General features: G+C 40.3%; 1 protein-coding gene across 1 annotated transcript in view; it reads right to left on the bottom strand.

The window, feature by feature from the left end:
• Positions 1 to 210: 210 nt before the first annotated feature.
• The window catches only part of LOC126976042 (uncharacterized), a 144,064-nt gene continuing 131,221 nt past the window's right edge, over positions 211 to 13,053 (bottom strand). Inside the window, exons 14-22 of the mRNA XM_050824184.1 lie at positions 11,890 to 11,934; positions 10,867 to 10,911; positions 5,856 to 5,930; positions 4,022 to 4,057; positions 3,754 to 3,795; positions 2,229 to 2,270; positions 1,765 to 1,797; positions 1,256 to 1,294; positions 211 to 291 (exon numbers count right to left, since the gene is read on the bottom strand). Coding sequence (XP_050680141.1) covers positions 211 to 291; positions 1,256 to 1,294; positions 1,765 to 1,797; positions 2,229 to 2,270; positions 3,754 to 3,795; positions 4,022 to 4,057; positions 5,856 to 5,930; positions 10,867 to 10,911; positions 11,890 to 11,934 — 438 coding nt within the window. The remainder of the gene's footprint in view (positions 292 to 1,255; positions 1,295 to 1,764; positions 1,798 to 2,228; positions 2,271 to 3,753; positions 3,796 to 4,021; positions 4,058 to 5,855; positions 5,931 to 10,866; positions 10,912 to 11,889; positions 11,935 to 13,053) is intronic.

Below are 13,053 nucleotides of genomic sequence, written 5' to 3'. Positions count from 1 at the left end.
GTTCTTATTTGGCGTTTAATAAGTGATTTTGAATCCTATTTTGAATAAAAATATTAGAATTTCTAGCAACATGCTTTAAAATTTCGAAAGTACAACAAATTCAAGCTTGAATTATAAAATTTATTTAATATTAATATAGTAAAAAGAACATGTCAATAAGTAATACATAAATAAAGGATTTGATTGATTGATTGATTGTATGATTGAATATTAGTTTAAATCAAATTGTTGACTTACGGTTATACCCAAATGGTCGAGCCTCTTGTCTATAACTGGAACGAAGATTGTTCCCTGTAATATTTTATGTCTTTTACTTTTATATTACGATATATCTTCAATATACTTTCCAATTTAATAGATGACAAGAATTAATAAGAAAAATAAAATCGATCTGTTGTTATCCCCACTAATTATTTTTTCCGGTAGATAAGGTCGACGGACGCTAGTCTTGTGCTTGTCAACAGCTGGTGCCCTGTACCACGAAACTCTGACGGCGTAACGATAAACGACACCAACCTTCAGATTGCAATAATGAAGCGACAGTCGCTATTCCAATAAGTTTCATAATATTTATAAGCTCTCAGCAAACTATTTGCCTCTTCTTTAATAGATTATTTTAATTGGAAAAAACAAGTCAACTGCAGTACTAGTGTTCCTTAAATTTTTGTTTACTTTTGGTACAGTTTGCAGAAAGGCACCAAGGAGTGAAAAATATTTCAACCACTTATACATTTTCTCTAAAACGCTGGTGAGAGCGAACTGGTGTCTTGTGTTGTAACAACAGATACATTATGATGCAGTAGTTTTAAAATATTTCCTGCCAGACCTGTTAGACTTCGTTAGCAATACTTTATCATACTAGTACCCTTCCTCTGTTGTTTTCAGGGTAGTAACTCATCCGTCTTTTTCGCTAGCTTACCCACAAATTAGCTAACTGCTTCTCACTCTTTCAATCCAAAACCATCCAGGTTAAAGCCAATTTCAGTGACTATAATCACAGAAGGTATGTTCTGCAGTAATTTTAGTATATGCAGTGTTTAACGTTTCATCTATTCCTGTAATGTTTTTAAGCTCTGCCAATACACTGTCATGTCTCTACCTCTCACATTTCACATCTCTCACATCTTGTAGTATATTAACTAATATAAAAGATATAGATACATAACGCAGTGATGATCTAAGTTATATTAAATTTAATTTTCATAAGTAATTAAAAACATACGTTCGTGATGATAATTATTACATTAATACTTACATTTACTTTAATTTGGAGGTTTTGTCCCGTTTTGTGATCCTTCATCATAAATTGTCAATAAGTTAAATGGTAGATTTTGTATCATTCAAACAAAAAAGTGTAGAATAGAAATATATTTATTTACCATAGGGAGTGATAATAAAATTGCATGAAGGTGTTCAAAGACTACATGTCTTTGAATGTGATTTTGAACCCCTTGAAAACGTTGGGTTGATTAGAAACTTTGCACACTTTTGCCAAAGTTTGTGCCAAAGACCAAGGCGCGTCCTTAAACATGCGCATAGCTAAAAGTTGATCATTCGTTGCTACGACACGACAAAAAACATAAAAATAAATAATAATGCGTATATCGGCGTGTGCCCAAGCCTTTTTAAATAATATTTTTTTGCTTATAACATTTCCTAAGTCAAAATCATTGAAAATTATTTCTTACAAGTTTGTTTGGTTCTACTTAAGTTACTTACTTACTTTTAGTTTTTTAAGTAGTCATTTTAAAAGTATTTACTTACGGTAACTCTCGCAAGTCCATCGCTGGTCAAATTCTACAAAAAAGGCACTTAAATTTAAATATCCAACTATATCATAAAACATACGCCACATATTTCTGTCTGAACGCGATAAAGTCAAAAACTTCCCAATGGACTCTGTAGTTTTTGAGTTTATCGCATATAGTGAGTATACTCTAGTCTTGAAGTTCTCTTAGTCTTATTTGGGAAAACTGGAGCCGGTAATTAATTCCACAAAGTGGCTGTACGAGGCAAGAAATATCTCACAAGCCGCGTGGTTGTAGAATGACACACATGATGTGGGTGGAATTTTCCATTTTGACGTAATATCCGGTGGTGAAAGTTGAGTACTCATGCAAACCGGACTCACAATAAGTATTTAGAATTCGAACAAATACATCTATTTAAATTAAATAATGATGGATATGTAAAGTCGTGGCTTAAAATAAGCCTACAAAATCACTTACAGAATTCATTGGAACCCACTGGATTGGCGCTCGAAAATCATCCTGCAAAAAGCTTTTGATCAAATACAAAGACTGTCACATCTAAGATTCAAACCCTTATCAAGGACCTGTCGTAGATAAGGATATGTACCATCAACTGAACATTGGTTTTCTATGAAATACTGAGTAATTTTTTAGGGCCCTGTAGAATTATGCTATTGCGACAATACGCTCAATAGCCGTATGTCATTTAATAAGGCCGATATAAAAATAGTTCGAAGTCAGTATAAGCTTATTGTTAACATAACTTTCCCATTTTCGGATACTTTCTATCGTAATTCTCGAATAGCGGAGACAATAATTTTAATCCAATTTCTGCTTTTGGCATTTCTATAACTGGACTTTGGGATATTTTGTTGTGCTCGTTTTTCAAACTCTCTGTGAAATGACTAATTCTTATTAATGGCTTGGGAATAAATATAATTGATTCATAATTGATTGACGGATAATTCAATCTGGATATTTAATAATCTTAAGCTAGAGATTAGATATTGAAATACATATTCAGGACTGATTGACGGATTGCAAAATCTTGCCGATATTCAATAATCTTAAACTAGAGATTGGATATTGAAATACAGATTCAGGACTGATTGACGGATTGCAAAATCTTGCCGATATTCAATAATCTTAAACTAGAGATTCGATATTGAAAAACAAATTCAGGATTGATTGATGGATTTTAAAATCAGGCCGATATTCAATGATCTTAAACTAGAGATGACATGTAATTAAATAATCCAGCCAATCGCTAACGTTTTCGTTAAATACAAACGGACTCGCTTAGTCGTTTTACGCAACTTTTAACGAGATGGTCGACGCCGTTTAGGTATTTTGCTGAAATTATTGCATCAAGGCCTTCGACATATATTTTTGATAAAAGTTTCTCAAATAGTTTTAAGTAAGTGGTATCATCAGTGAGATTGGAGTGATAAATTCCGACACTTAATATATTTTCTATAACAAGATGCACCGCATAGACGTCAAATAATTGCTCCTGCGATAGATCGCAATAGTCTGGTTTATTTATTACCTTAATACCGGCGCGGACGTGGACCTGGACATTCAATATGATGCTGCCAGAGAGCCACAGAGAACAAAGAGATAGTTAATGTAATTTCCCGCCAGATAATGTCTTGCATCTTGCTGCTTCGCCTGCAGAAGACAGCAAGCGTCTCAAATATGTCGGTCTCAGTGAGTCTTACATCTTTGTGCCGTTTGGTGTCGAGAAACTTGGCCCGTGGGACCCAGAGGCACGGAAAATGTACAAATACTATCTTCTCGCCTCAATAGGGCTAATGGCAACCCAAGCGCTGGCAGCTATTTCGGTTAACGGATCAGCCTAGCTATCCAACGTGGAAATGCTGCCAGTATTTTTGGTACGCTTCCCCGTAATGATAGCTTTAATTGAATGTAATCATAGTATTGTAAATATAGTTGTAAGATTTGTTTTGTGTGATGAAATTATCACCTATTAATATCTTACCACCGAAGGAATCTTATTCTCCGAGCTTTGATTCGGCGTTGTCTGTGAATGAAATGAAATGAAATAATTAATTTAATTAAAGTTATTATTTTAAAGAATTTGATTTAAAGTAGAAGTATTTCATTAAAAGTTTAAGTAATTATTCAAGTAGCTTGAAATTAATTAGTAATGGTAACGTTAAATTTGACTTAATCCGTAACAATAACAGCTAATAAGATTAACTCAGCCTTAGAATAGTCCTATTAGATTATCTAAACAACAAACTTACAAACATAAGTGATGGTGGACGGTTTTCGTAAGGCAGCTGAAACAAAATGTCACTCAGATTTCAACCATAATTTATTCTAACTCAAAACATAACCATTATTTCATATAGGTATGATTAATTAAATTAACATATACATAATGAATAGGTCGAGGAGGAACTCTTTTCGCAAAGTATGTATTCACTAGTATTTACCAGTGGGAGGCTCCTTTGCACAGGATGCCGGCTAGACTATGAGTACCGCAACGGCGCCTATTTCTGCCGTGAAGCAGTAATATGTAAAGGGCGCTTTAGGCAGTGAAATTACTGGGCAAATGAGACTTAACATCTTATGTCTCATGGTGATGAGCGCAATTGTAGTTCCACTCATAATTGTTGGGTTTTTCAAGAATACTGAGTGGCACTGCATTGTAATTGGTAGGGCGTATCAATTACCATCAGCTGAAGGACCTGCTCGTCTCGTCCCTTATTTTAATAAAAAAAAACATAACTTGTAATAAAATCTCTTTGGCTGCACTATTTTTAGTCTGGCTGACATTATAAAGGTTACATTTTAATAAAAGAAACAAAATAGTAAATGTGTCCAACTATCACTACACTCACCCTGATGAAGGACCTCCGAATAGTCCAAAACTAGTCGGTACCAACACCAAGGAATCGCGAATAAAGCCAATTTAAATAATAAAAAGTAACTAATATCTCACGAAAGTTAAAATAAACTTTTAATTAAATATCTAATTAAATATAATAATATCATTAAGGTAAGGTATAGCCAAAGTTATCCTCTGCTACCAGGGTTTAAATTAATGTAAAATAAATCAATTTCAAACTATAATTAACCGACTTCAAACGTAACTAAAAGAACAATTATTTTCGTATTTTCTTTGAATAACGCGAGTGTTCCACACTTAAATAAAACCCTTTTAAAAAAAGGTTGTTATTATTATCTATTTTAGCCATCTCGACTTTTCGTAACCTAGAGCATGTTTTCAGGGGGACTGCGATTGACAGATAGTCTAGATAGTATTTGTCATATTGGTCATTATAAACTTTAGCGCCATTTGCTGCCTCGGAGGTGGTATTTGCTGTTGACAGATGGTTTTTGGCAACATTTTGCGTGCTTTGGAAAGGTCAGGAAACGTCGGGTTGGCTAAAATAATAATAAAAAAATATGTGTGAATTAATAACAAATGAATAGTGAGCCATACAGAGGAATTTAACACATTAAAGGTGCCTCTTTGTTTCTGTTTTTGAGACTGACTCTGTAAATTTAAATAAGGCACCAAGAACAATGTATGTAATTATAATTAATAATACTTAAATGAAATAAATGAAACGAAATTCGTTCTCTGCACCCTCGAGAACCTCAGATACGATATTCATATTGAAATCATAATTTTGCGCGGGGGCCATCTTGGATTTAAAAATGATCTCATATTCGTTCTCTGCACCCTCGAGAACCTCGGATACAATATCCATATCGTAGAAATCATAGTTTTAACCAAAATAATACTTTTATAAATAAGAGCTGGCAATGGCACCTTTATCGTATCGCTTTTTCGTTTCATCGAGTCTCAAATCACATCGATTCTAAAGAAGTTTTAATTCAAAAATGTAACTTTTACGCAAAAACTATTGTAAAAACACAGTTACAATTACATGCGTTTAAAAACTTTAAAAAGTGTTTTATTTAAAAAGCCAGTCTGTAGAATATGAAGTTTAAAAAAGAATGAGTCTCACAGCAACTAGCCTAGACACAGCTAGGATATGACGTGGTTATCTAAATAAATATTGTAAACTTTGTCTTTACAATATTAGTGATTCACTTTGGACTCACATCATCAGGTAGGTTCATGAAGTCCCGTTGTGTTTTATAAAGCGGTGACATTTTCTTATCAAATTCATCTAAGGCCTGTGTGAAAGAAAAATGTATTGAAAAGGGGTGCACTTAGGGGTAGATATATGTATATTGGTTTTATGGTAAAAGTATTTATTTACTTAAGATACTAAATTAATCTATGATACTTGGTAAATAACTATAATTAATGGTTCTATTTGTGAGTACGCGGTTTTCTACTATTAATTGGTTAAAATAGTTAAAATGGTTACTCGGACCAGTCCTGTAATGGTTATAGACAAATGGTTAATGGTAACTAGGACCGGACCGACCAATGGTTACTCGCGTACTGCATCTCTACTATGCATTGGTAATAAATAATAATGATTGAAATGGTTACTCGGGCCGGTCCTGTAATGGTTAATAGTAACTAGGACCGGCCCGATCAATAATCACCCGCGTACTGCCTTACTAAAGGCAACACATGGTTTTATTACAATTCATTTTATTTACTAAGCAATATTTATAATATAATGCTGTTTTTTGGATTTACTTCGAACATGTATTATTAATCTAAATAGTATTAACATAAAGTGGAATGACCTTCATACGAATAGTCTTATAGGCTTAACACATGGTTGGATTTGGTACGGCCGGACCAAATCCAATATTATATTCATAGAAACACAAGAAAATTTTCAAGACGTGACGTCACCTCTCCCCACTTACAGCCGTAGCAGAAAAGTTGGTGATTATTCGTTCCTTGTTTGTCGTCGGACTGTGAACATCTCTCAGAAACTCTGTCCGTTTTCGTATTGATTGTTTGTAGTGAGTAGTTATTTAAATTGTGTTGACAGAGACAGGTGGACAGAGTGAAGACGTCTATAAAAGGCGACGTCTCCCTAGCGTCGACAGATACCTAAGCGAACTGGAGAAAAGTAGTATTATCTCTTGGTTCAGCTATTCGCTGCCGGCGGAGAAAAGCGCGAAGTTCGCAATACAAGGGCTACCTGCGACATCTGAGCCCAATGAAATTGAAGAGGAGTTAGGCGGGCTCGGCTTCGAGCCCGAATGTGTGAAGAGGATACGGGCCAGACAAGGGCGTCCGGGCTGTATCTTCTTCGCAATAATGAAGAGGACGCCCAATCTTACGCCCGGCATATTTGAGATTAACGAGCTACTGTATACACAGGCATACGCCTGATGTAAAATTCGAAGCCTGGAGATCAAAGAGGGGGCCGGCACAATGCCACAGGTGCCAGCAGTTCCGTCATTCATCGCATGGGTGTCACAGACCACTGGCCTGCGTGCGTTGCGGTGGGGAACACACAGCGAAGGACTGCCCCCGCTTACTCTCGGAACCCGCAACCTGTGCAAATTGCGGGGGTCCTCACCCCGCAAACAACTCTCGATGCCCTGTTTTCAAGGAAGAATTAAGAAATAAGAAAGCAGGGCCAATCGCCAAGACTGGCAAAAAGGCCAAGCACCCCCAGCCAGCCCGGGAGCCAGCTCCAGCGGTGGAGCAGCCTAAGGAGGCAACAAGCCTTATGGCCCCGACAAACGAGGCGATACCCAGGCGCCAAGCACCACCCACGGTTGCTGGGGCCAAAAAGAAAAAGAAGAAGAAGGCCAAAAAGAAGGAAAAGAGGAGCCTAAATGAGAAGCCGGCAAATGAAGAGGCCAGGTTCGGGACAAGGCCTCAAACCACGGCCACAAAGAAGCCAATGAAGGGCAAGAAAGACCTAATGATGAAGGCCGCTATGGAGATCTTCCAAACGGTCATTCTTGCACTTCAAAAGGAAGATGATGTGGCTTCAGTCATCCTCAGCGGGATGAACAAACTAATGGATATAATAACCGCATAAATGGACAACTCGCTGAGAATTATTCATTGGAATATTAGAGGCATTAAGAAGAAGCTGCCATTGCTGAAGAACCTCCTTCGAGACCAGAACATAGACATCGCCCTCATCAGCGAAACACTGATGTCGAGGGCGGACACACTTCGGGTCTCAGGCTTCATCACTTACTGCAAGGATGAAGTCGGCGAGCGTTGTCCGTACAGGGGATTGGTCGAGCTCGTCAGGAGGGGGTTGCTTCACCAACTGCTCCAGATGGTGGACCTGAATAGTCTACAAGCCCTCGGTGTTGAGCTCCAGATCAGCGGCCAGGACTTGCGCATTTTCGCCATTTACAGGCCGGCAAACGGAAGGCTCGTCCCCGGAGACGTGCGACAGTTACTTAACTCCCCGAAAGCAACTCTCGCCGCCGGGGACCTGAACTCCTTGGGCAGAACACTTTTTAACGACTCCTTACAACACGGATACGAGGTCCACGGCCCGGAGGTTCCAACCCACTACCCGGACAACCATGAATACCTTCCAGATGTGATTGATTTCACTGTCCTCAAGAACTTGGACTGCCAGCTGACTCAGGAAACTATTATCGATGAGCTTCTGTCAGACCACCTTCCAGTCCTTCTTACCATAACCGCCACCGCAACGCGAGCACCATCACGACCATCACGCCGGGTCACTGACTGGAAGGTGTTCGCGGAAGAGTTGACAGCCAACACTCCATCCCGGAAGTTAGAGACAGCTGCCGACGTCGAAGCCCTCGCCGTGGACCTCACGGGGAGTATCCAGCGGTCGCTGGCCACCGCGACAAAGGAGACCGAGTCCAGAAAGATAGAGTTGCCTGCAAGACTGCGGCAACTCATCCTCGAGAAACGAGCTTTAAGCTGACCAGATGCCCAACACTCAAGACTCGTCTTAATAGGCTGGGCAGCCTAGTCAAGAAGAAGCTCGAAGAGGATGCCGCCGAGAGCTGGGAGGAAACGATTGGCGAGGCCGCAGATGATGTATCAGTTCTTCATCGTCTGTGCCGCCAAATCACAAATCTAGCAGCTCGCCCGCTGCGTCATCCTGACGGAGCCTTGAGATACGCAGCGGCAGAGCGTGCCGACATCTTCGCCGAACACCTTGAACGCCAGTTCCAGGCGAATCCAACTGACGACGTATAGCACGTGACAGTACTTGAGAGAGAGGTCGCCGAATATCTAGAACGGCCGGTAGAGGCACTAGAAGATGCGCTGTTCTTCTCCCCAACTAAAGTGAGAAGCTGCATCCTTCGGACGAGGCCCAAAAAAGCCCCGGGCGCGGATGGTATCACAAACGCCGCCCTGCGCCATCTGCCGCGTCAAACCATCGCGGCGATGACGCGACTCTTCACTGGCATCCTGCGCTCGAGGTACTTTCCAAATATCTGGAAGGAAGGCCTCGTCATTATGATCCCGAAGCCGGGGAAAGACACCGCACTAGCACATAGCTACCGGCCCATCACTCTTCTGGCGACCCAGTCTAAGATATTCGAATCTCTTCTGCTGTCACTCCTAAGACCCTACATAGATCTAAGGGAAGAACAGTTTGGATTTCGCGCTGAACACAGCACCACGCTCCAGCTGTCCAGGGTACTGCACACCCTCACCGCTTCTCTCAACAAAAGAGAGAAAGCTGTGGCAGTATTCCTGGACATGGAGAAGGCGTTCGACCGTGTTTGGCATACTGGACTCGTGCACAAGTTAGCTGCAACCTCGACACCTCCCCGCCTGGTGAGGATAGTCGCCAACTTCCTTGAAAACCGTCGGTTTCGAGTAAGGGTAGAGGATGCAATTTCAGCTTCCAAGATTATCTCTGCTGGTGTACCGCAAGGGAGCTGTCTGTCTCGCCTTCTCCGTGAAGATGCAGCGCCAGCTGGACACGATGCCAGAATGGCTCAAGAAGTGGCGGATATCGGTGAACGTTGGCAAAACCCAGGCGCTCGCGACTGGGTGTGTGCACACTGGCCAGCATAGGTTGCAGCTAAACGGACAGGACATTTCGTGGTCCCCGACGGTAAAGTACCTCGGGGTCACCATCGACCGCCGGCTCAACATGAACGAGCACGTCACGAAGACCATCGCGTCGACAAACGTCGCGATGGCCTTACTTCGTCCAGTGCTCTCCTCAAGCCTCCCTCTGAGGGTGAAGGTCTTGGTGTACAAGACCCACCTACGCAGCCGACTCACGTACGCCGCTCCTGCATGGTACCCGCTCGTGAATCTAACTATCCGGAAAAGGTTGCAAACCGTTCTGCAGAACAAGATCCTCCGCCGCATCACGGGCGCACCATGGTACGTGAGGAACCAAACAATCCAGAGGGACCTAAAAGTCGAGGGCTTGGACGACTTCACTCGTCGTCTCGCCGTCAACATGTTCGCGCGTGCCGACTTGTCCGATCTCCATCATCTGCGAGATCTGGCCCCCTGGCACGCGCGGCCACCTGACAGCCGCCGCTACCCACGCGATCTCGTGCGGGACGAGGATGAAGAGTGACGTGTTTGCGCGCGGCTCGGCTGATCACCCTCCCTCTTCTTCGGGGCTGATCGTCAAGGCCCGCGCAAACCGGCAACAATCACCGGATCTCAGCTGAGGGAACAGGCACTCCTTCAGCTCCAAAAAGATGACCACAAAGGGGGGCATCGGCTCCCCCAACATATATACCATAAATTAAAGAAGACGACCGCAGAGAGCAACGACTCTCACCCCCAATGACCCGCTCGTTTCAACGGGCGGCGAGTGATCCTTGCTGCAGGGGACGAAAAGTCCTGATCAGCATTCCCCCACCGCGCCCATGTGGGCGCGGCGAGAGAAGACGCGTCGACACATTTTCGCTGCAACCGTTGACTAGTTAGTACGTTACTCTGTCCGATTTCTATTCGAATATTAGTCTTTGTGTTGTTTGAAATTTATACTTAGAAGCTTAAAAACCCTTTTTAGCTTATTTCCTAATTATATATTACATAACAATATTAGCTGTCTTAATTTTGTATTTCAGAAGGTATACCAGAATTCAGAATATACCCTTCTCGTATCCTCAGTTTTCATGATATGAAACATAGAAACGCATTAATTTTTATTATAGATTTACAAGAATTGCTTGCATTCGATATGATAACGATACAACAACTTACAGCATATTTCTTCAAAGTGGAGTCCAAGGTGTTTCTCGGAGGAATCTATCAATAAAACAAGTAGTTGAAGAATTTTGGCTAAAAAGGTAATTGGAGATAAAAATACTAGTAGCTCATTATTATGATTTATTTATTGGTAATCAACAGCGTTCCAGTAATTATAATATAAACCACGGACTAGTAAAAAAATAAGGACTCCGTGTCACCTTACATAACAGTGTAGCACCAAAACAAGCCGATTAACGTGTAAATACATAAATTCAAATTCAAATTCAAATTCAAATATTTTTATTCGAAATAGGATGTGAAATCACTTACTGAAAGTCAAAAAAAAAACTACCACCCATTCCGAAGTGAATGCCTCAGGCCTGAGAAGAATGGGCGCAACAAACTCAGCGGGCTTTTTTTTCATCAAAAATATGTTTTACAATTAAAGTAACATTTACAAAGTAACATTGTACAATTAAACTTATTATTTAATAGCCTGAGGGTGGTCGCTGCATTACCAATCTGTGGTATCATTAAGAAAGTCATTTATGTTATAGTAACATTTACCACACAAACGTTTTTTAACAATTCTTTTGAATAACGTAATACTTTTGTTTTGAACATTTTCTGGGATCTTGTAAAAGCATGTACATCGCCCCACAAAAGACTTACTTACTCGACTTAGCCGAGTAGTAGGCATCATCAGTTTATGTCTGTTCCTGGTGTTAACATTATGGTTATGACAGTTTCTGGCATATTCACTTATGTGCCTATGAACATACATTACATTATCAAGAATATATTGAGATACAAAAATAGAGCTGAAGTAGTAACGTTTGGTTGACCCATATTTGGCCAGCGACCCATCTGTGAAAAAATTCCTTGTTCAGATATTATGAATGTTTGAAACTACCGGGATTCGAACCCGGGATCTTTAGCTCAGTAGGCATTGTACTATGTCAGTCGTCTGGACATAATAATTATATAAATTAATTGGTAATAGTACTTCTATTAGTAATAAAAAAAAATACTCACGCCAGGATTCGGCTGGCTTTGGCCGTATGGCGGCCTACGATTTAACTAAAAACATAAAACAATTACAATATAAATAATATGCAGAACGACGGTTTTTTTTAAAAGCCTTCTAAATACATTCAGATTTCTTGTCATGGTGTGAACAAATCAATTCGAAAATATTTTTATTTCATAGGTAAATCATATTACACTAGAAATATGTAATGTTTTTTACGTACAGCTCATTCGGATGGCAGATTTCGTTAGAGAAGAATGAGTTAGAAACTCTAAGGTTGTTTTTTTCAAAACGATTAATTTTTTTCGTGGAAAAGGAGGACAAACGAGCGTACGGGTCACCTGGTGTTAAGTAATCGCCGCCCACATTCTATTGCAACACCAGAGGAATCACAGGAGCGTTGTCGGCCTTTAAGGGGTGTACGCGCTTTTTTTGAATGTCGTATCGTATCGTAATAATAACGATTAATAACATGGATAATTAAAACGTATAGATAGTTTAGCCAGCTATGAAGAAGTTGGCAAAATTGCGGCGGACTGTTAACCTCTAATTTCAGCAACGCTCACTTAAAAAGTGACTCAAGTATCGCGAGTGTAAGACGTACCCGTCATGCACACAACATTAATAAACTTGGCCTGTTGTCATGCGTTGCCTAACAGCAAGAGACTCTTTCTAGATGTACTAATTATCCAAGTCGTAGAATTATAATATACTAGCGCATAGACAACCTAACAGCCCGATAATGGGTGATCAATTTTGATTTGTCAATGTGTTTGTGAATAATGCCAACTGTGGCTGACTGTTTATGACTTGTCAACTTAAATCGGTTACAGGAACGATAGATTAGCTTGATGTTGTTTCTTCTCTCTTGTTTGTTTGGTTATACGCTAGTCGCTAGTATATTGTAAGTCTATGTTTTGCACAGTAGTAGTCCTGATCGAGGCACATATCAGCTTGGTTATATATTATTTTATGAAAATAGTTGAGAAAATTTTTAGGGAAAAGTTACTGCTAACGTTTTCTTCTTAGGCGCTGTCTCCACGAGCGAGAGAATCGCGAATTCGCACTTCTATCGTCGGGTAATCTCTACGAACGAGCGATTATTCCACCCTCGTATCGTCATGACTCGTGATGGAATCACAGCGTGTCCGCGACGACTCGTAACGGAA

The sequence above is a fragment of the Leptidea sinapis genome, chromosome 39, assembly GCF_905404315.1.
Source record: "Leptidea sinapis chromosome 39, ilLepSina1.1, whole genome shotgun sequence".
Lineage (NCBI taxonomy): Eukaryota > Metazoa > Arthropoda > Insecta > Lepidoptera > Pieridae > Leptidea > Leptidea sinapis.
Note: the sequence above shows the minus strand (reverse complement) of the source record. Positions and strands in the feature narration are given on the sequence as shown.